Source organism: Lagopus muta, chromosome 33, assembly GCF_023343835.1.
Source record: "Lagopus muta isolate bLagMut1 chromosome 33, bLagMut1 primary, whole genome shotgun sequence".
In the NCBI taxonomy this organism is placed as follows: Eukaryota; Metazoa; Chordata; class Aves; order Galliformes; family Phasianidae; genus Lagopus; species Lagopus muta.
In genome coordinates, this window is record NC_064465.1 from 260,841 (window position 1) to 282,113 (window position 21,273).

Genomic DNA, 21,273 nt, shown 5'->3' on the forward strand with positions numbered 1-21,273 from the left:
TGGGGCGATATGGGGCGATATGGGGTCGACATGGGGTCGATATGGGGCGATATGGGGCGATAAGGGGCGATATGGGGTCGACATGGGGTCGATATGGGGCGATATGGGGCGATATGGGGTCGATATGGGGCGATATGGGGGAATGTGGGGTCGATATGGGGCGATATGGGTCGATATGGGGCGATATGGGGCGATATGGGGCGATATGGGTCAATATGAAGCTCTATGGGGTGATATGGGGTCGATAAGGGGTCGGTATGGGGTCGATATGGGGCGATATGGGGCGATATGGGGCGATATGGGGTCGATATGGGGCGATAAGGGGCGATATGGGGCGATATGGGGTGATATGGGGCGATATGGGGCGATAAGGGGCGATATGGGGCGATATGGGGCGATATGGGGCGATATGGGGCGATATGGGGTGGATATGGGGTCGATATGGGGCGATATGGGGCGATATGGGGCGATATGGGGCAATATGAAGCTCTATGGGGTGATATGGGGTCGATAAGGGGTCGGTATGGGGTCGATATGGGGCGATATGGGGCGATATGGGGCGATATGGGGTCGATATGGGGCGATAAGGGGCGATATGGGGCGATATGGGGTGATATGGGGCGATATGGGGCGATAAGGGGCGATATGGGGCGATATGGGGCGATATGGGGCGATATGGGGCGATATGGGGTGGATATGGGGTCGATATGGGGCGATATGGGGCGATATGGGGCGATATGGGGCGATATGGGGCGATATGGAGCGATATGGGGCGATATGGGGTCGATGTGGGGTCGATAAGGGGTCGATATGGGGCGATATGGGGCGATATGGGGCGATATGGGGTCGATATGGGGCGATATGGGGCGATATGGGGTCGATATGGGGTCGATATGGGGCGATATGGGGCGATATGGGGTCGATATGGGGCGATATGGGGTGATATGGGGCGATATGGGGTCGATATGGGGCGATATGGGGCGATATGGGGTGGATATGGGGTCGATATGGGGCGATATGGGGTGATATGGGGCGATATGGGGTCGATATGGGGTCGATATGGGGTGATATGGGGCGATATGGGGCGATATGGGGTCGATATGGGGCGATATGGGGCGATATGGGGTCGATATGGGGTCGATATGGGGCGATATGGGGCGATATGGGGTTGATATGGGGTCGATATGGGGGCGATATGGGGCGATATGGGGCGATATGGGGTCGATATGGGGTCGATATGGGGCGATATGGGTCGATATGGGGTCGATATGGGGTCGATATGGGGTCGATATGGGGCGATATGGGGCGATATGGGGCGATATGGGGCGATATGGGGCGATATGGGGTCGATATGGGGTCGATATGGGGTCAATATGGGGCGATATGGGGCGATATGGGGAGATATGGGGTCGATATGGGGCGATATGGGGCGATATGGGGTTGATGTGGGGCGATATGGGGGTGATATGGGGCGATATGGGGTCGATATGGGGCGATATGGGGCGATATGGGGCGATATGGGGCGATATGGGGCGATGTGGGGCGATATGGGGTGATATGGGGCGATATGGGGTCGATATGGGGTCGATATGGGGCGCTCTGGGGCGATATGGGGCGATATGGGGTCGATATGGGGTCGATATGGGGTCGATATGGGGCGATATGGGGCGATATGGGGCAATATGGGGTCGATATGGGGTCGATATGGGGCGATATGGGGACATATGGGGCGATATGGGGAGATATGGGGCGATATGGGGCGATATGGGGTCGACATGGGGTCGATATGGGGTCGATATGGGGCGATATGGGGTCGATATGGGGTCGATATGGGGCGATATGGGGTCGATATGGGGTGATATGGGGTGATATGGGGCGATATGGGGTCGATATGGGGCGATATGGGGTCGATATGGGGTCGATATGGGGCGATATGGGGCGATATGGGGCGATATGGGGAGATATGGGGAGATATGGGTCAATATGGGGCGATATGGGGCGATATGGGGCGATATGGGGTCAATATGGGGAGATATGGGGCGATATGGGTCAATATGGGGCGATATGGGGAGATATGGGTCAATATGGGGCGATATGGGGCGATATGGGGCGATATGGGGTCAATATGGGTCGATATGGGGCGATATGGGGTCGATGTGGGGCGATATGGGGCGATATGGGGTGATATGGGGTCGATATGGGGCGATATGGGGTCGATATGGGGGCGATATGGGGTCGATATGGGGCGATATGGGGCGATATGGGGCGATATGGGGCGATATGGGGCGATATGGGGCGATATGGGGTCGATATGGGGGCGATATGGGGCGATATGGGGTCGATATGGGGTCGATTTGGGGTCTATGTGGGGGCGATATGGGGTCGATATGGGGCGATATGGGGTCGATATGGGGTCGATATGGGGCGATATGGGGCGATATGGGGCGATATGGGGTTGATATGGGGTCGATATGGGGCGATATGGGGCGATATGGGGCGATATGGGGTCGATATGGGGTCGATATGGGGTCGATATGGGGCGATATGGGGCGATATGGGGCAATATGGGGTCGATATGGGGTCGATATGGGGTCGATATGGGGGCGATATGGGGCGATATGGGGCGATATGGGGCGATATGGGGCGATATGGGGCAATATGGGTCGATATGGGGTCGATATGGGGTCGATATGGGGCGATATGGGGTCGATATGGGGTCGATATGGGGCGATATGGGGTCGATATGGGTCGATATGGGGTCGATATGGGGCGATATGGGGCGATATGGGGCGATATGGGGCGATATGGGGTGATATGAGGCGATATGGGGTCGATATGGGGCGATATGGGGCGATATGGGGTCGATATGGGGCGATATGGGGCGATATGGGGTCAATATGGGTCGATATGGGGCGATATGGGTCGATTTGGGGTCGATATGGGGTCGATGTGGGGCGATATGGGGCGATATGGGGTGATATGGGGTCGATATGGGGCGATATGGGGTCGATATGGGGGCGATATGGGGTCGATATGGGGCGATATGGGGCGATATGGGGCGATATGGGGCGATATGGGGCGATATGGGGCGATATGGGGTCGATATGGGGTTGATATGGGGCGATATGGGGTCGATATGGGGTCGATTTGGGGTCTATGTGGGGGCGATATGGGGTCGATATGGGGCGATATGGGGTCGATATGGGGTCGATATGGGGCGATATGGGGCGATATGGGGTTGATATGGGGTCGATATGGGGCGATATGGGGCGATATGGGGCGATATGGGGTCGATATGGGGTCGATATGGGGTCGATATGGGGCGATATGGGGCGATATGGGGTGATATGGGGTCGATATGGGGCGATATGGGGCGATATGGGGCGATATGGGGCGATATGGGGCGATATGGGGTCGATATGGGGTCGATATGGGGCGATATGGGGCGATATGGGGCGATATGGGGCGATATGGGGCGATAGGGGGTCGATATGGGGCGATATGGGGCGATATGGGGCGATATGGGGTCGATATGGGGTCGATATGGGGCGATATGGGGTGATATGGGGTGATATGGGGTGATATGGGGCGATATGGGGTGATATGAGGCGATATGGGGTCGATATGGGGCGATATGGGGCGATATGGGGAGATATGGGGTGATATGGGGTGATATGGGGTCGATATGGGGTCGATATGGGGCGATATGGGGCGATATGGGGCGATATGGGGCGATATGGGGTGATATGGGGTGATATGGGGTCGATATGGGGCGATATGGGGCGATATGGGGCGATATGGGGTTGATATGCGGGCAATATGGGGCGATATGGGGCGATATGGGGTCGATATGGGGCGATATGGGGTCGATACGGGGTGATGTGGGGCGATATGGGGCGATATGGGGTCAATATGGGGTCGATATGGGGAGATTTGGGGCGATATGGGGTCGATATGAGGCGATATGGGGTGATATGGGGTCGATATGGGGTCGATATGGGGTCGATATGGGGCGATATGGGGCGATATGGGGCGATATGGGGTTGATATGGGGCGATATGGGTCGATATGGGGTCGATATGGGGTCGATATGGGGCGATATGGGGTTGATATGGGGCGATATGGGGCGATATGGGGTCGATATGGGTCGATATGGGGTCGATATGGGGCGATATGGGGCGATATGGGGTCGATATGGGGCGATATGGGGCGATATGGGGTGATATGGGGCGATATGGTGTCGATATGGGGTCGATATGGGGTCGATATGGGGAGATATGGGGCGATATGGGGTCGATATGGGGTCGATATGGGGCGATATGGGGTCGATATGGGGCGATATGGGGCGATATGGGGCGATATGGGGTCGATATGGGGCGATATGGGGCGATATCTGGTCGATATGGGGTCGATATGGGGTCGATATGGGGCGATATGGGGCGATATGGGGTGATATGGGGTCGATATGGGGCGATATGGGGCGATATGGGGTCGATATGGGGTCGATATGGGGCGATATGGGGTCGATATGGGGTCGATATGGGGCGATATGGGGCGATATGGGGCCCATATGGGGTCGATATGGGGCGATATGGGGTCGATGTGGGGTCGATATGGGGCGATATGGGGCGATATGGGGCGATATGGGGCGATAAGGGGCGATATGGGGCGATATGTGGCGATATGTGACGATATGGGGTCAATATGGGGTCAATATGGGGTCGATATGGGGCGATATGGGGCGATATGGGGCGATATGGGGTCGATATGGGGCGATATGGGGCGATATGGGGTGATATGGGGCGATATGGGGCGAAATGGGGCGATATGGGGTCGATATGGGGTCAATATGGGGTCGATATGGGGCGATATGGGGCGATATGGGGCGATATGGGGTCGATATGGGGCGATGTGGGGCGATATGGGGCGATATGGGGCGAAATGGGGCGATATGGGGTCGATATGGGGTCGATATGGGGCGATATGGGGCGATATGGGGCGATATGGGGCGTTATGGGGCGATGTGGGGCGATATGGGGCGATATGGGGCGATATGGGGCGATATGGGGTCGATATGGGGTCGATGTGGGGTCGATATGGGGCGATATGAGGTTGATATGGGGTCGATATGGGGTCGATATGGGGTGATATGGGGTCGATATGGGGTCGATATGGGGCGATATGGGGCGATATGGGGTCCATATGGGGTCGATATGGGGTCGATATGGGGTGATATGGGGTCGATATGGGGTCGATATGGGGCGATATGGGGCGATATGGAGCGATATGGGGTCGATATGGGGCGATATGGGGTCAATTTGGGGCGATATGGGGCGATATGGGGCGATATGGGGTCGATATGGGGCGATATGGGGTCAATATGGGGTCATATGGAGTCGATATGGGGTCGATATGGGGCGATATGGGGCGATATGGGGCGATATGGGGCGATATGGGGTCGATATGGGGCGATATGGGGTGATATGGGGTCAATTTGGGGCGATATGGGGTCGATATGGGGCGATATGGGGCGATATGGGGCGATATGGGGTCGATATGGGGCGATATGGGGCGATATGGGGTCGATATGGTGTGATATGGGGTCGATATGGGGTCGATATGTGATCGATATGGGGTGATATGGGTCGATATGGGGCGATATGGGGCGATGTGGGGCGATATGGGGTTGATATGGGGTCGATATGGGGTGATATGGGGCGATATGGGGCGATATGGGGCGATATGGGGTCGATATGAGGTCGATATGGGGCGATATGGGGTGATATGGGGCGATATGGGGCGATATGGGGCGATATGGGGTCGATATGGGGCGATATGGGGCGATATGGGGTCAATTTGGGGCGATATGGGGCGATATGGGGTCGATATGGGGTGATATGGGGTCGATATAAGGCGATATGGGTCGATATGGGGCGATATGGGGTGATATGGGGCGATATGGGGTCAAATTGGGGATCAAAATGGGGCGATATGGGGTCGATATGGGGCGATATGGGGTCGATATGGGGTTGATATGGGGCGATATGGGGCGATATGGGGCGATATGGGGTCGATATGGGGTCGATATGGGGCGATATGGGGCGATATGGGGTGATATGGGGTCGATATGGGGCCGATATGGGGCGATATGGGGTCAATATGGGGCGATATGGGGTCGATATGGGGTCGATATGGGGTCGATATGGGGCGATATGGGGCGATATGGGGTGATATGGGGTCGATATGGGGCGATATGGGGCGATATGGGGTCGATATGGGGCGATATGGGGCGATATGGGGCGATATGGGGTCGTTATGGGGCGATATGGGGCGATATGGGGCGATATGGGGTCGATATGGGGTCGATATGGGGTCGATATGGGGTCGATATGGGGCGATATGGGTCAATATGGGGCGATATGGGGCGATATGGGGCGATATGGGGTCGATATGGGGCGATATGGGGCGATATGGGGTGATATGGGGTGATATGGGGCGATATGGGGCGATATGGGGAGATATGGGGTCGATATGGGGCGATATGGGGTCAATATGTGGCGATATGGGGTGATATGGGGCGATATGGGGCGATATGGGGCGATATGGGGTCAATATGGGGTCGATATGGGGCGATATGGGGCGATATGGGGTCGATATGGGGCGATATGGGGCAATATGGGTCGATATGGGGTCGATATGGGGTCGATATGGGGCGATATGGGGCGATATGGGGCGATATGGGGTCGATATGGGGTCAATATGGGGCGATATGGGGTCGATATGGGGCGATATGGGGCGATATGGGGGCGATATGGGGAGATATGGGGCGATATGGGGCGATATGGGGTCGATATGGGGTCGATATGGGGTGATATGGGGTCGATATGGGGCGATATGGGGTCGATATGGGGTCGATATGGGGCGATATGGGGCGATATGGGGTCGATATGGGGCGATATGGGGCGATATGGGGCGATATGGGGCGATATGGGGCGATATGGGGTCGATATGGGGTCGATATGGGGCGATATGGGGTCGATATGGGGCGATATGGGGCGATATGGGGCGATATGGGGTGATATGGGGTCGATATGGGGCGATATGGGGAGATATGGGGCGATATGGGGTGATATGGGGTCGATATGGGGCGATATGGGGAGATATGGGGCGATATGGGGTGATATGGGGTCGATATGGGGCGATATGGGGCGATATGGGGCGATATGGGGTGATATGGGGTGATATGGGGCGATATGGGGCGATATGGGGTGATATGGGGTGATATGGGGTCGATATGGGGCGATATGGGGTGATATGGGGTGATATAAGGCGATATGGGGCGATATGGGGTCGATATGGGGTCGATATGGGGTGATATGGGGCGATATGGGGCGATATGGGGTCGATATGGGGTCGATATGGGGCGATATGGGGCGATATGGGGTCAATATGGGGCGATATGGGGTCGATATGGGGCGATATGGGGTCGATATGGGGTCGATATGGGGCGATATGGGGCGATATGGGGCGATATGGGGCGATATGGGGTCGATATGGGGTGATATGGGGTCGATATGGGGTGATATGGGGTGGATATGGGGCGATATGGGTCGATATGGGGTCGATATGGGGTCAATATGGGGCAATATGGGGTCGATATGGGGCGATATGGGGCGATATGGGGTCGATATGGGGTCGATATGGGGTCGATATGGGGCGATATGGGGTCGATATGGGGTGATATGGGGCGATATGGGTCGATATGTGGAGATATGGGGTCGATATGGGTCGATATGTGGAGATATGGGGCGATATGGGGCGATATGGGGCGATATGGGGCGATATGGGGCGATATGGGGTCGATATGGGGCGATATGGGGCGATATGGGGCGATATGCAGCAATATGGGGCGATGTGGGGCGATATGCAGCAATATGGGGTTGATATGGGGTCGATATGGGGCGATATGGGGCGATATGGGGTCTCTATGAGGTCCTATGGGGTTTTATGGCGTCTCTATGGGTTCTATGGGTCTCTATGGGGCTCTGTGGGGCCTTATGCGTTTTCTATGGGGCGCTATGGTTCTCAATGGGGCTGTATGGGTTTCTGTGGGTCTCTATGGGGCTCTATGGTGCTCTATGGGTCCTTATGGGTCTCTATGTGTTTCTATGGGTCTCTATGGATTTCTATGGTTCTCTATGGCTCTCTGTTGGTCTCTATGGGGCTTCTATGGGTCTCTATGTGTCTCTATGGGTCCCCATTGGTTGCTATGGGTCTCTATGGGTCTCTATCGGTCTCTATGGGTCTCTATGGGGCTCTATGGGTCTTTATGTGTTTCTATGGGTGTCTATGGGGTTTCTATGGGTCTCTATGGGGCTCTATGGGGCTCTATGGGTCTCTATGTGTCTCTATGGGTTTCTATGGGTCTCTATGGGGCTCTATGGGGCTCTATGGGTCTCTATGGGCCTCTTTGAGTCTCTATGGGTCTCTATGGGGCTCTTTGAGTCTCTATGGGGCTCTATGGGGCTCTATGGGTCTCTATGGGTTTCTATAGGTCTCTATGGGGCTCTTTGAGTCTCTATGTGTCTCTATGGGGCTGTGGGGTCTCTATGGGGCTCTTTGGGGCTCTATGGGTTTCTATGGGTCTCTATGGGGCTCTATGGGTCTCTGTGGGGCTGTGGGGTCTCTATGGGGCTCTATGGGGCTCTATGGGTTTCAATGGGTCTCTATGGGGCTCTATGGGGCTCTATGGGGTTTTTGGGGTGTCTATGGGGCTCTATGGGTTTTCTATGGGTCTCTATGGGTCTCTATGGGTTTCTATGGGGCTCTATGGGGCCCTATGTTGTTTCTATGGGACTCTATGTGTTTCTATGTGGCCATATGGAACTCTATGTGTCTCTATGGGGCTCTATGTGTCTCTATGGGTCCCTATGGGGCTCTATGGGGCTCTATTGGTCTCTATTGGGCTCTATGGGTCTCTATGGGTCCCTATGGGTCTCTATGGGTCTCTATGGGGTCTCTATGGGTCTCTATGGGTCTCTATGGGTCTCTATGGGGCTCTGTGGGTCTCTGTGGGTCTCTATGGGTCCCTATGGGTCCCTATGGGTCTCTATGGGTCCCTATGGGTTTCTATGGGTCTCTATGGGTCTCTATGGGGCTGTATGGGTCTCTATGGGTCCCTATGGGTCTCTATGGGTCCCTATGGGTCTCTATGGGTCTCTATGGGTCCCTATGGGTCCCTATGGGTCTCTATGGGTCTCTATGGGTCTCTATGGGTCTCTATGGGGCTCTATGGGTCTCTATGGGTCTCTATGGGTCCCTATGGGTCTCTATGGTGCTCTATGGGTCTTTATGGGTCTCTATGGGTCTCTATGGGTCTCTATGGGGCTCTATGGGGCTCTATGGGTCTCTATGGGTCTCTATGGGTCTCTATGGGGCTCTATGGGTCTCTATGGGTCTCTATGGGGCTCTATGGGTCTCTATGGGGCTGTGGGGTCTCTATGGGGCTCTATGGGGCTCTATGGGTTTCTATGGGTCTCTATGGGTCCCTATGGGTCTCTATGGGGCTCTATGGGTCTTTATGGGTCTCTATGGGGCTCTATGGGTCTCTATGGGGCTGTGGGGTCTCTATGGGGCTCTATGGGGCTCTATGGGTTTCTATGGGTCTCTATGGGTCCCTATGGGTCTCTATGGGTCTCTATGGGGCTCTATGGGGCTCTATGGCTCCCTATGGGGCTCTATGGGGCTCTATGGGTCCCTATGGGTTTCTATGGGTCCCTATGGGTTTCTATGGGTCTCTATGGGTCTCTATGGGGCTGTATGGGTCTCTATGGGTTACTATGGGGCTCTATGGGTCTCTATGGGTCTCTATGGGTCCCTATGGGTCCCTATGGGTTTCTATGGGTCCCTATGGGTTTCTATGGGTTTCTATGGGGTTCTATGGGGCTCTATGGGGCTCTATGGGTCTCTATGGGGCTCTATGGGTCTCTATGGGTCTCTATGGGTCTCTATGGGCTCTATGGCTCCCTATGGATCCCACGCCTCCCCCTCCCGTTCCCAGGTCTCCCAGCAGGGGGCGCTGTTGGGCCGTTTGGGGGCGGCGCTGCTGACGTCATCGCGGGACGGAAGCGTCCGCGTGTGGCACCCGAGGGGCGGGGCTCCGGTGAGGGGGGCGGGGCTTCACCGAAGGGGCGGGGCTTCATTGAATGGCTTCCCCTCCCCCCCGCCTTTAGGGGGGCGGGGCTTTCGGGGGAGGGGGCGTGGCCTAACTGAGAGGGCGGGGCCTCCTTGGGGGGCATTCGCCCCCTGGGGGAGGGGCTTAACCGAGTGGGCGGAACTTCATTGGTTCTTACCCGTCTGGGGGCTGGGTTTAAGGAAGGGGCGGGGCTTAAACCAGGGGGCGGGGCCTCATTGGGCGGTTCTTGCTTCTGGGGGAGGGGCTTATCAGGGGGCGGGGCCTCATTGGGTGGCGTTTCAGAGGGGAGGGGCTTTCGGGGGACGGGGGCGGGGCTTAACCGAGTGGGCGGGGCTTCGTTGGGTGATTCTTACCTCCCTGATGGGGGGAGGGGCTTATGGGAAGGGGCGGGGTTTAAGCAAGGGGGCGGGGCCTCCTTAGGTGGTGTTCGCCCTTGGGGGAGGGGCTTAACCGAGGGGGCGGGGCCTCATTTGGTTGTTTCTTGCCCCCTGTTCAACCCAGTTGGCCCCCAGTTCATCCCAGTTCATCCCAGTTGGCCCCAGTTGCTCCCAGTTGCCCCCTGTTGCCCCCAGTTGCCCCCAGTTGCCCCCAGTTGCCCCCAGTTGGCCACCAGTTGACCCCAGTTGCTCCCAGTTGCCCCCAATTGGCCACCAGTTGCTCCCAGTTGCCCCCAGTTGGCCACCAGTTGCTCCCAGTTCACCCCATTGGCCACCAGTTCACCCCAGTTGCCCCCAGTTGCCTCCAGTTGCCCCCCAGTTCATCCCATTGGCCACCAGTTCACCCCAGTTGCCCCCAGTTGCCTCCAGTTGCCCCCCAGTTCATCCCATTGGCCACCAGTTCACCCCAGTTGGCCACCAGTTGCTCCCAGTTGCCCCCAGTTGGTCACCAGTTGCTCCCAGTTGCTCCCTGTTGCCCCCAGTTGGCCACCAGTTGCCCCCAGTTGGCCACCAGTTGGCCACCAGTTCATCCCATTGGCCACCAGTTCATCCCAGTTGGCCACCAATTGCTCCCAGTTGCTCCCAGTTGGCCCCCAATTGCCCCTAATTGGCCACCAGTTGCTCCCAGTTCACCCCATTGGCCACCAGTTGCCCCCTGTTGGCCACCAGTTGGCCACCAGTTTCCACCAGTTCAACCCATTGGCCACCAGTTGCTCCCAGTTCACCCCAGTTGGCCACCAGTTGCCCCCAGTTCACCCCATTGGCCACCAGTTCATCCCAGTTGGCCACCAGTTGCTCCCAGTTGCCCCCAGTTGGCCCCCAGTTGCTCCCAGTTCACCCAGTAGGCCACCAGTTACCACCAGTTGCTCCCAGTTGGCTCCCAGTTGCCACCAGTAGCTCCCAGTTGCCCCCAGTTGCTCCCAGTTCACCCAGTTGGCCACCAATTGCTCCCAGTTGATCCCAGTTCACCCCATTGGCCACCAGTTCATCCCAGTTGCCCCCAGTTGCTCCCAGTTGCTCCCAGTTCACCCCATTGGCCACCAGTTCATCCCAGTTCATCCCAGTTGCCCCCAGTTGGCTCCCAGTTGCCCCCACTTCACCCCATTGGCCACCAGTTGCCCCCAGTTGGCCACCAGTTGGCCACCAGTTCAACCCAGTTGGCCCCCAGTTGCTCCCAGTTCACCCCATTGGCCACCAGTTGCCACCAGTTGCTCCCAGTTGCCACCAGTTCATCCCAGTTGGCCACCAGTTGCTCCCAGTTCACCCCATTGGCCACCAGTTCATCCCAGTTGCCCCCAGTTGCTCCCAGTTAGCCCCCAGTTGCCCCTAATTGGCCACCAGTTGCCCCCAGTTGCTCCCAGTTCACCCCATTGGCCACCAGTTCATCCCAGTTCATCCCAGTTGCCCCCAGTTGCTCCCAGTTGCCCCCAGTTGGTCACCAGTTGCTCCCAGTTGCTCCCAGTTGCTCCCAGTTGGCCCCCAATTGCCATTAATTGGCCACCAGTTCACCCCAGTTTGCCACCATTTGCTCCCAGTTCACCCCATTGGCCACCAGTTGCCCCCAGTTGCCCCCAGTTTCCTCCAGTTGCCCCCCAGTTCTTCCCATTGGCCACCAGTTCACCCCAGTTGGCCACCAGTTGCCTCCAGTTGCCCCCAGTTGGCCACCAGTTTCCACCAGTTGGCCACCAGTTCAACCCAGTTGGCCACCAGTTGCTCCCAGTTCACCCCATTGGCCACCAGTTCATCCCAGTTGGCCACCAGTTGCCCCCAGTTGCCCCCAGTTGGCCACCAGTTGGCCACCAGTTCATCCCAGTTGCCCCCAGTTGCCCCCAGTTGGCCCCCAGTTGCTCCCAGTCCACCCCAGTTGGCCACCAGTTGCTCCCAGTTCACCCCCTTGGCCACCAGTTGCCCCCAGTTGCCCCCAGTTGGCCACCAGTTGCCCCCAGTTCACCCCATTGCCCACCAGTTGCTCCCAGTTCATCCCAGTTGCTCCCAGTTGCTCCCAGTTCACCCCATTGGCCACCAGTTCATCCCAGTTGGCCACCAGTTGCTCCCAGTTGCCCCCAGTTGCCCCCCAGTTCCTCCCAGTTCCCCCCATTGCCCCCCAGTTGCCCCCATTGTCCCCAATGGGAATCAGAGCGGTGGGCGGAGCTAACAGAGCGGGGCGTTGCCACCCGACCGGAAGTAGGCGTGTCCGCCCCGCTCAGCCCCGCCCCTCCACTTCCGGCAGCTCTCCCATTACCGTTGCTCCGCCCCCATCACCGCCATGGCGACGAGGCCACGCCCCTCGCCCAACGCCGCGCCCGGATTGGCTGTGGGCGACGAAGGGGGGCGGGTCTACATCCTGCGCTGGGACACGCCCCCTGCTTGAAGCCACGCCCCAAATGGGATCCAAGCCACGCCCCTTTCTCTGCCCCTCCAATCAGCGTCCAATAAAGATCGTTGGCTCCGCCTCCTTGTCGTGACGTCATGGACGTGGCCACGCCCCCACCCCATTGGACGTCTCAGTCGTAGACAAAGTGCTGCCTCATTTGCATAACCACGCCCCCACTGTGGGTCCCTATGGGTCTCTATGAATCCCTATGGGTCTCTATGGGTCTCTATGGGGTTTCTATGGGTCTCTGTGGGTCTCTATGAGTCTCTATGGGTCTCTACGGGGCTCTATGGGGGCTCTATGGGGCTCTATGGGGTTTCTATGGGTTTCTATGGGTCTCTATGGGGTCTCTATGGGGTCTCTATGGGGCTCTATGGGTCTCCATGGGGTCTCTATGGGTCTCTATGGGGTTTCTATGGGTCCCTATGGGGCTCTATGTGTCCCATGGGTCTCTATGGGGCTCCATGGGGCTCTATGGGTCTCTATGGGTCCCTATAGATCTCCATGGGTCTCTGTGTGTCTCTATGGGTCACTATGGGTCTTTGGGGTCTGTGTGGGTCTCTATGGGTCTCTGTGGGTCTCTGTGGGTCTCTATGGGGCTCTATGGGGTCTCTATGGGGCACAATGGGTCCCTATGGGTCTCTATGGGGCACAATGAGTTCCTATGGGTCTTTATGGAGTTCCTATGGGTCTCTATGGGTCTCTATGGGTCTCTATGGATCCCTATGGGTCTCTATGGGGCACAATGAGTCCCTATGGGTCTTTATGGAGTTCCTATGGGTCTCTATGGGGTCTCTATGGGTCCCTATAGATCTCCATGGGTCTCTGTGTGTCCCTATGGGTCTCTGGGGTCTGTGTGGGTCCCTATGGGTCTCTGTGGGTTCCTATTAATCTCTATGGGTCCCTATGGGTCCCTATGGGTCCCTATGGGTCTCTGTGGGTCTCTATGGGTCTCTCTGGGGTCTCTATGGGTCTCTATGGGGTTTCTATGGGTCCCTATGGGTCTCTATGGGTCTCTATGGGGTTTCTATGGGTCCCTATGGGGCTCTATGTGTCCCATGGGTCTCTATGGGGCTCTATGGGGCTCTATGGGGTTTGTAGGATCTCTGTGGCTCTCAATGGATTTCTATGGGTCCCTATAAAGCTCTATGGGTCTCTATGGGTCTGTATGGGTCCCTATGGGTCTCTATGGGGCACAATGGGTCCCTATGGGTCCTTATGGAGTTCCTATGGGTCTCTATGGGGCTCCATGGGGCTCCATGGGGCTCTATGGGTCGCTATAGATCTCCATGGGTCTCTGTGTGTCTCTATGGGTTACTATGGGTCTCTGGGGTCTGTGTGGGTCTCTATGGGTCTCTATGGGTCTCTGTGGGTCTCTGTGGGTCTCTGGGGTCTGTGTGGGTCTCTATGGGTCTCTATGGGTCTCTGTGGGTCTCTATGGGGCTCTATGGGGTCTCTATGGGGCACAATGGGTCCCTATGGGTCTCTATGGGGCACAATGAGTTCCTATGGGTCTTTATGGAGTTCCTATGGGTCTCTATGGGGTCTCTATGGGGTCTCTATGGGTCCCTATAAATCTCAATGGGTCTCTGTGTGTCTCTATGGGTCTCTATGGGTCTCTGGGGTCTGTGTGGGTCTCTATGGGGTTTATAGGATCTCTATGGCTCTCTATGGATTTCTATGGGTCCCTATGTGTCTCTATGGGTCTCTATGGGTCTGTCTGGGTCCCTATGGGTCTCTATGGGGCACAATGGGTCCCTATGGGTCGTTACGGAGTTCCTATGGGTCTCTATGGGGCTCCATGGGGCTCCATGGGGCTCTATGGGTCTCTATGGGTCCCTATAGATCTCCATGGGTCTCTGTGTGTCTCTATGGGTCACTATGGGTCTCTGGGGTCTGTGTGGGTCTCTATGGGTCTCTGTGGGTCTCTGTGGGTCTCTATGGGGCTCTATGGGGTCTCTATGGGGCACAATGGGTCCCTATGGGTCTCTATGGGGCACAATGAGTGACTATGGGTCTTTATGGAGTTCCTATGGGTCTCTATGGGTCCCTATAGATCTCCATGGGTCTCTGTGTGTCTCTATGAGTCTCTGGGGTCTGTGTGGGTCCCTATGGGTCTCTGTGGGTTCCTATTAATCTCTATGGGTCCCTATGGGTCCCTATGGGTCTCTATGGGTCTCTGGGTCTCTCTGGAGTCTCTATGGGTCTCCATGGGGTCTCTATGGGTCTCTATGGGGTTTCTATGGGTCCCTATGGGGCTCTATGTGTCCCATGGGTCTCTATGGGGCTCTATGGGGTCTCTATGGGGCTCTATGGGTCTCTATGGGGTTTGTAGGATCTCTGTGGCTCTCTATGGATTTCTATGGGTCCCTATAAAGCTCTATGGGTCTCTATGGGTCTGTATGGGTCCCTATGGGTCTCTATGGGTCCCTATGGGTTCCTTATGAGTCTCTATGGGTCTCTATGGGTCTCTATGGGGCTCTATGGGGTTTATAGGATCTCCATGGCTCTCTATGGATTTCTATGGGTCCCTATGGGTCTCTGTGTGTCTCTATGGGTCTCTATGGGTCTCTGGGGTCTGTGTGGGTCCCTATGGGTCTCCATGGGGCACAACAGTCTCTATGGGTCTCTATATGGTTTATAGGATCTTGATGGGTCCCTATGCATCTCCATGTGTCTCTATGGGGCACAATGGGTCCCTATGGGTCTCTGTGGGTCTCTATGAATTTCTATGGGACCCTATGGGTCTCTATGGCGTCTCTATGGGTCTCTATGGGTCCCTATAGATCTCCCATGGGTCTCTGTGTGTCTCTATAGATCTCTGTGTGTCTCTATGGGTCTCTATGGGTCTCTGGGGTCTGTGTGGGTCTCTATGGGGTTTATAGGATCTCTATGGCTCTCTATGGATTTCTATGGGTCCCTATGAAGCTCTATGGGTCTCTATGGGTCTCTATGGGTCCGTATGGGTCTCTATGGGTCTCTATGGGGTTTCTATGGGTCTCTGTGGGTCTCTATGGGTCTCTATGGGTCCCTATAGATCTCCATGGGTCTCTGTGTGTCTCTATGGGTCACTATGGGTCTCTGGGGTCTGTGTGGGTCTCTATGGGTCTCTATGGGTCTCTGTGGGTCTCTATGGGGCTCTATGGGGTCTCTATGGGGCACAATGGGTCCCTATGGGTCTCTATGGGGCACAATGAGTTCCTATGGGTCTTTATGGAGTTCCTATGGGTCTCTATGGGGTCTCTATGGGGTCTCTATGGGTCCCTATAAATCTCAATGGGTCTCTGTGTGTCTCTATGGGTCTCTATGGGTCTCTGGGGTCTGTGTGGGTCTCTATGGGGTTTATAGGATCTCTGTGGCTCTCTATGGATTTCTATGGGTCCCTATAAAGCTCTATGGGTCTCTATGGGTCTCTATGGGTCTCTATGGGTCTCTGTGTGTCCCTATGGGTCTCTGGGGTCTGTGTGGGTCCCTATGGGTCTCTGTGGGTTCCTATTAATCTCTATGGGTCGCTATGGGTCGCTATGGGGTCTCTATGGGGCTCTATGGGGTTTATAGGATCTCCATGGCTCTCTATGGATCTCTATGGGTCCCTATGCATCTCCATGTGTCTCTATGGGGCACAATGGGTCCCTATGGGTCTCTATGGCTCTCTGTGGGTCTCTATGGGGCTCTATGGTGTCTCTATGGGTCACTATGGGTCCCTATAGATCTCCATGGGTCTCTGTGGGTCTCTATGGGTCTCCATGGGTCCCTATGGGTCTCTATAGGTCCCTATGGGTCCCTATGGGTCCCTATGGGTCTCTATGGTTCCCTATGGGTCCCTATGGGTCTCTATGGGTCCCTATGGGTCCCTATGGGTCTCTATGGGTCTCTATGGGTTCCTATGGGTCCCTATGGGTCTCTATGGGTCCCTATGGGTCCCTGTGGGTGTCTATGGGTCCATATGGGTCTCTATGGGTCTCTATGGGTCCCTATTGGTCTCTATGAGTCCCTATGGGTCTCTATGGGTCTCTATGGGTCCCTATAAGTATCTATGGGTCTCTATGGGTCCCTATGGGTCCCTATGGGTCCCTATGGGTCTCTATGGGTCTCTATGGGTCTCTATGGGTCCCTATGGGTCCATATGGGTCTCTATGGGTCTCTATGGGTCCCTATGGGTCCCTATGGGTCTCTATGGGTCCCTATGGGTCTCTATGGGTCCCTATGGGGCAGCCAACTCCCCCCATTCCCCCACAAGTCCTCTGCCCCATTGATCCCATTGCCCCCATTGACCCCAATGACGACACAGAGGCGGATTTGGGATTCGGGAGGGGGGGGGAGGAAGCTGAGCTTCATTGGGAGTCAAAGTTCAAAGGTCAAAGTTCAAAGTTCAAAGGTCAAAGGTCAGTCCCTCCACGTGACCTCCACCTCATCCGTGCGGTACCTGAGGGGACAGCAGCGTCACCACGGCCCCACTGACCCCATAGATCCCATAGATCCCATTGACCCCATTGACCCCATTGACCCCATTGACCCCATTGATCCCCATTGATCCCATTGACCCTAATGACCCCAATGCCCCCATTGACCCCATAGAACCCATAGATCCCAAAAGGACCCCATTGACCCCATTGACCCCATTGATCCCACTGACCCCATTGACCCCATTGACCCCATTGATCCCATTGATCCCCATTGATCCCATTGATCCACATTGATCCCATTGTCCCCATTGACCCCAAAGACCCCATAGACCTCATTGACCCCATTGACCCCATTGATCCCATTGACCCCATAGAACCCATAGAACCCATTGACCCCATAGAACCCATTGATCCCATAGAACCCATTGATCCCATAGAACCCATAGATCCCATTGACCCCATTGATCCCATTGACCCCATTGATCCCATTGACCCCATTGATCCCATTGATCCCCATTGATCCCATAGATCCCATTGACCCCATTGATCCCACTGACCCCATTGACCCCATTGACCCCATTGACCCCAAAGACCCCATAGACCCCATTGATCCCATTGATCCCATTGACCCCATTGACCCCATTGATCCCATTGACCCCATTGACCCCATTGACCCCATTGATCCCATTGACCCCATTGATCCCATTGACCCCATTGACCCCATTGATCACATTGACCACATTGATCCCATTGACCCCATTGATCCCACTGACCCCATTGACCCCATTGACCCCATAGAACCCATTGACCCCATTGACCCCATTGACCCCATTGACCCCATTGACCCCATTGACCCCAATGTCCCCATTGATCCCATTGACCCCATTGACCCCATTGATCCCATTGACCCCATTGACCCCATAGACCCCATTGATCTCATTGACCCCGTAAACCCCAAAGACCCCAAAAGTCCCCATTGACCCCATTGATCCCATAGACCCCACTGCCCCAATTGATCCTACAGACCCCATTGACCCCAATGACTCTATTGACCCCAAAGCCCCCAGTGCCCCCATTCACCCCATAGCCAGCTCTGACCCCATTGACCCCATAGACCCCAATGCCCCCAATGTCCCCCATGCCCCCATTGACCCCACAGACCCCATAGAACCCACTGACCCCATAGACCCAATGCCCCCCTACACCCCGTTGATCCCAATGCCCCCAGTGTCCCCATTGACCCCAAAGTCCCCATTGACCCCATTGACCCCATAGATCCCATTGACCCCAATGTCCCCATTGACCCCAATGTCCCCATTGACCCCATTGACCCCATAGATCCCATTGACCCCATTGATCCCATTGACCCCAATGTCCCCATTGACCCCATTGACCCCATAGATCCCATTGACCCCATTGATCCCAGTGACCCCAATGTCCCCATTGACCCCAAAGTCCCCATTGACTCCATTGACCGCACTGACCCCAAACTCCCCACTGACCCCATAGAACCCATTGACCCCATTGATGCCATTGACCCCATAGACCCCATTGACCCCATAGAACCCATTGACCCCATTGATCCCCATTGATCCCTTTGACCCCATTGATCCCATTGACCCCATAGACCCCATTGATCCCATTGCCCCTATTGACCCCATTGATCCCATTGACCCCATAGACCCCATTGACCCCATAGACCCCATTGACCCCATAGACCCCATTGATCCCATTGACCCCATTGAAACCCCATTGATCCCACTGACCCCATTGACCCCATGGATCCCATTGATCCCATTGACCCCATTGATCCCAATGACCCCATTGACCCCATAGAACCCATAGAACCCATAGATCCCATTGACCCCATGGATCCCATTGACCCCATTGACCCCAACGACCCCACTGATCCCATTGACCCCATTGACCCCATTGAAACCCCATTGATCCCATTGACCCCATAGAATCCATTGATCCCATTGACCCCACTGACCCCATTGATCCCATTGACCCCACTGAGACCCCACTGACCCCATTGATCCCCATTGACCCCATTGACCCCATTGACCCCATAGAACCCATTGATCCCATTGACCCCATTGATCCCATTGACCCCATTGATCCCATTGACCCCATTGATCCCATAGATCCCATTGATCCCATTGACCCCATTGATCCCATTGACCCCATTGAAACCCCATTGACCCCATTGACCCCATTGATCCCATTGACCCCATTGATCCCATTGACCCCATAGACCCCATTGATCCCATTGACCCCAAAGACCCCATAGACCCCATAGACCCCATTGACCCCATTGACCCCATAGACCCCATAGACCCCATAGACCCCATAGACCCCATTGACCCCATTGACCCCATTGACCCCATTGATCCTATTGATCCCATTGACCCCAATGACCCCATTGATTCCATTGACCCCATTGATCCCATTGATCCCATTGACCCCATTGACCCCATTGACCCCATAGATCCCATTGACCCCATAGAACCCATTGACCCCCATTGATCCCATTGACCCCATTGACCCCATTGATCCGATTGATCCCATTGACCCCATAGACCCCATTGACCCCATTGACCCCATTGACCCCATTGACCCCATTGACCCCATTGACTCCATTGATCCCATTGACCCCCAATGATCCCATTGACCCCATTGATCCCCATTGACCCCATTGACCCCATTGACCCCAATGACCCCATTGACCCCAATGACCCCATTGACCCCATTGACCGCATTGACCCCATTGACCCCATTGATCCCATTGACCCCATTGATCCCATTGACCCCATTGACCCCACTGACCCCATTGACCCCATTGACCCCAATGTCCCCCTTGACCCCATTGCCCCATTGACCCCACAGACCCCGCTGCCCCCACTGACCCCAATCTCCTCATTGATCCCATTGACCCCAATGCCCCCATTGACCCCAAAGTCCCCATTGACTCCATTGACCCCACTGACCTCAAACTCACCACTGACCCCACTGACCCATTGACCCCATTGCCCCCATTGCCCCTATTGACCCCATAGATCCCAGTTGACCCCATTGCCCCCATTGATCCCAATGTCCCCATTGCCCCTATTGACCCCATTGTCGCCCTTGACCCCATTGCCCCCACTGCCCCTATTGACCCCAATGTCCTTCTTGACCCCATTGCCCCCATTGACCCCACAGACCCTGCTGCCCCCATTGACCCCATTGACCCCATTGACCCCACTGTCCCCACTGACCCCTTTGATCTCAATTTCCCCACTGACCCCATTGTCCCCATTGACCCCAAAGTCCCCATTGACCCCATTGATCCCATTGACCCTATTGACCTCCATGCCCCCATTGATCCCACTGACCCCATTGATCCCCATTGATCCCATTGACCTCATTGATTCCACTGACCCCATTGACCCCAATGTCCCCATTGACCCCATTGACCCAACTGACCCCATTGACCCCATTGATCCCATTGCCCCTATTGACCCTATTGACCCCATTGACCCCCTTGACCCCAATGTCCCCATTGCCCCTATTGACCCCAATGTCCTTCTTGACCCCATTGCCCCCATTGCCCCTATTGACCCCAATGTCCTTCTTGACCCCATTGCCCCCATTGCCCCTATTGACCCCAATGTCCCCTATTGACCCCATTGCCCCCATTGACCCCAATGTCCCCATGACCCCTATTGACCCCATTGCCCCCATTGACCCCAATGTCCCCATGACCCCTATTGACCCCATTGCCCCCATTGCCCCCATTGCCCCCATTGGCCCCCATGTCCCCCTTGCCCCCATTGCCCCCGTTGCCCCCACAGACCCCGCTGCCCCCATTGCCCCCCA

At 55.8% G+C, this 21,273-nt stretch overlaps 3 protein-coding genes across 5 annotated transcripts in view; 2 read left to right on the top strand and 1 right to left on the bottom strand.

Annotated features, from left to right (window-relative positions):
* The window catches only part of LOC125686214 (uncharacterized), a 40,668-nt gene extending 27,590 nt beyond the window's left edge, over positions 1-13,078 (top strand). Inside the window, exons 6-7 of the mRNA XM_048929963.1 lie at positions 10,061-10,162; positions 12,863-13,078. Coding sequence (XP_048785920.1) covers positions 10,061-10,162; positions 12,863-13,003 — 243 coding nt within the window. The 3' untranslated portion in view covers positions 13,004-13,078. The remainder of the gene's footprint in view (positions 1-10,060; positions 10,163-12,862) is intronic.
* Positions 13,079-17,001: 3,923 nt separating this feature from the next.
* LOC125686208 (uncharacterized) overlaps positions 17,002-21,273 on the top strand; it is a 28,256-nt gene continuing 23,984 nt past the window's right edge. The window contains exon 1 of the mRNA XM_048929954.1: positions 17,002-17,186. The gene's annotated coding sequence lies outside the window, so the exon portion shown is untranslated. The remainder of the gene's footprint in view (positions 17,187-21,273) is intronic.
* LOC125686209 (O-sialoglycoprotein endopeptidase) overlaps positions 17,305-21,273 on the bottom strand; it is a 33,513-nt gene continuing 29,544 nt past the window's right edge. For all 3 annotated transcript variants that reach the window (XM_048929956.1, XM_048929957.1, XM_048929955.1), the window contains one exon: positions 17,305-17,432. In XM_048929956.1, the coding sequence (XP_048785913.1) occupies positions 17,393-17,432 (40 nt within the window). In that variant the 3' untranslated portion in view covers positions 17,305-17,392. The remainder of the gene's footprint in view (positions 17,433-21,273) is intronic.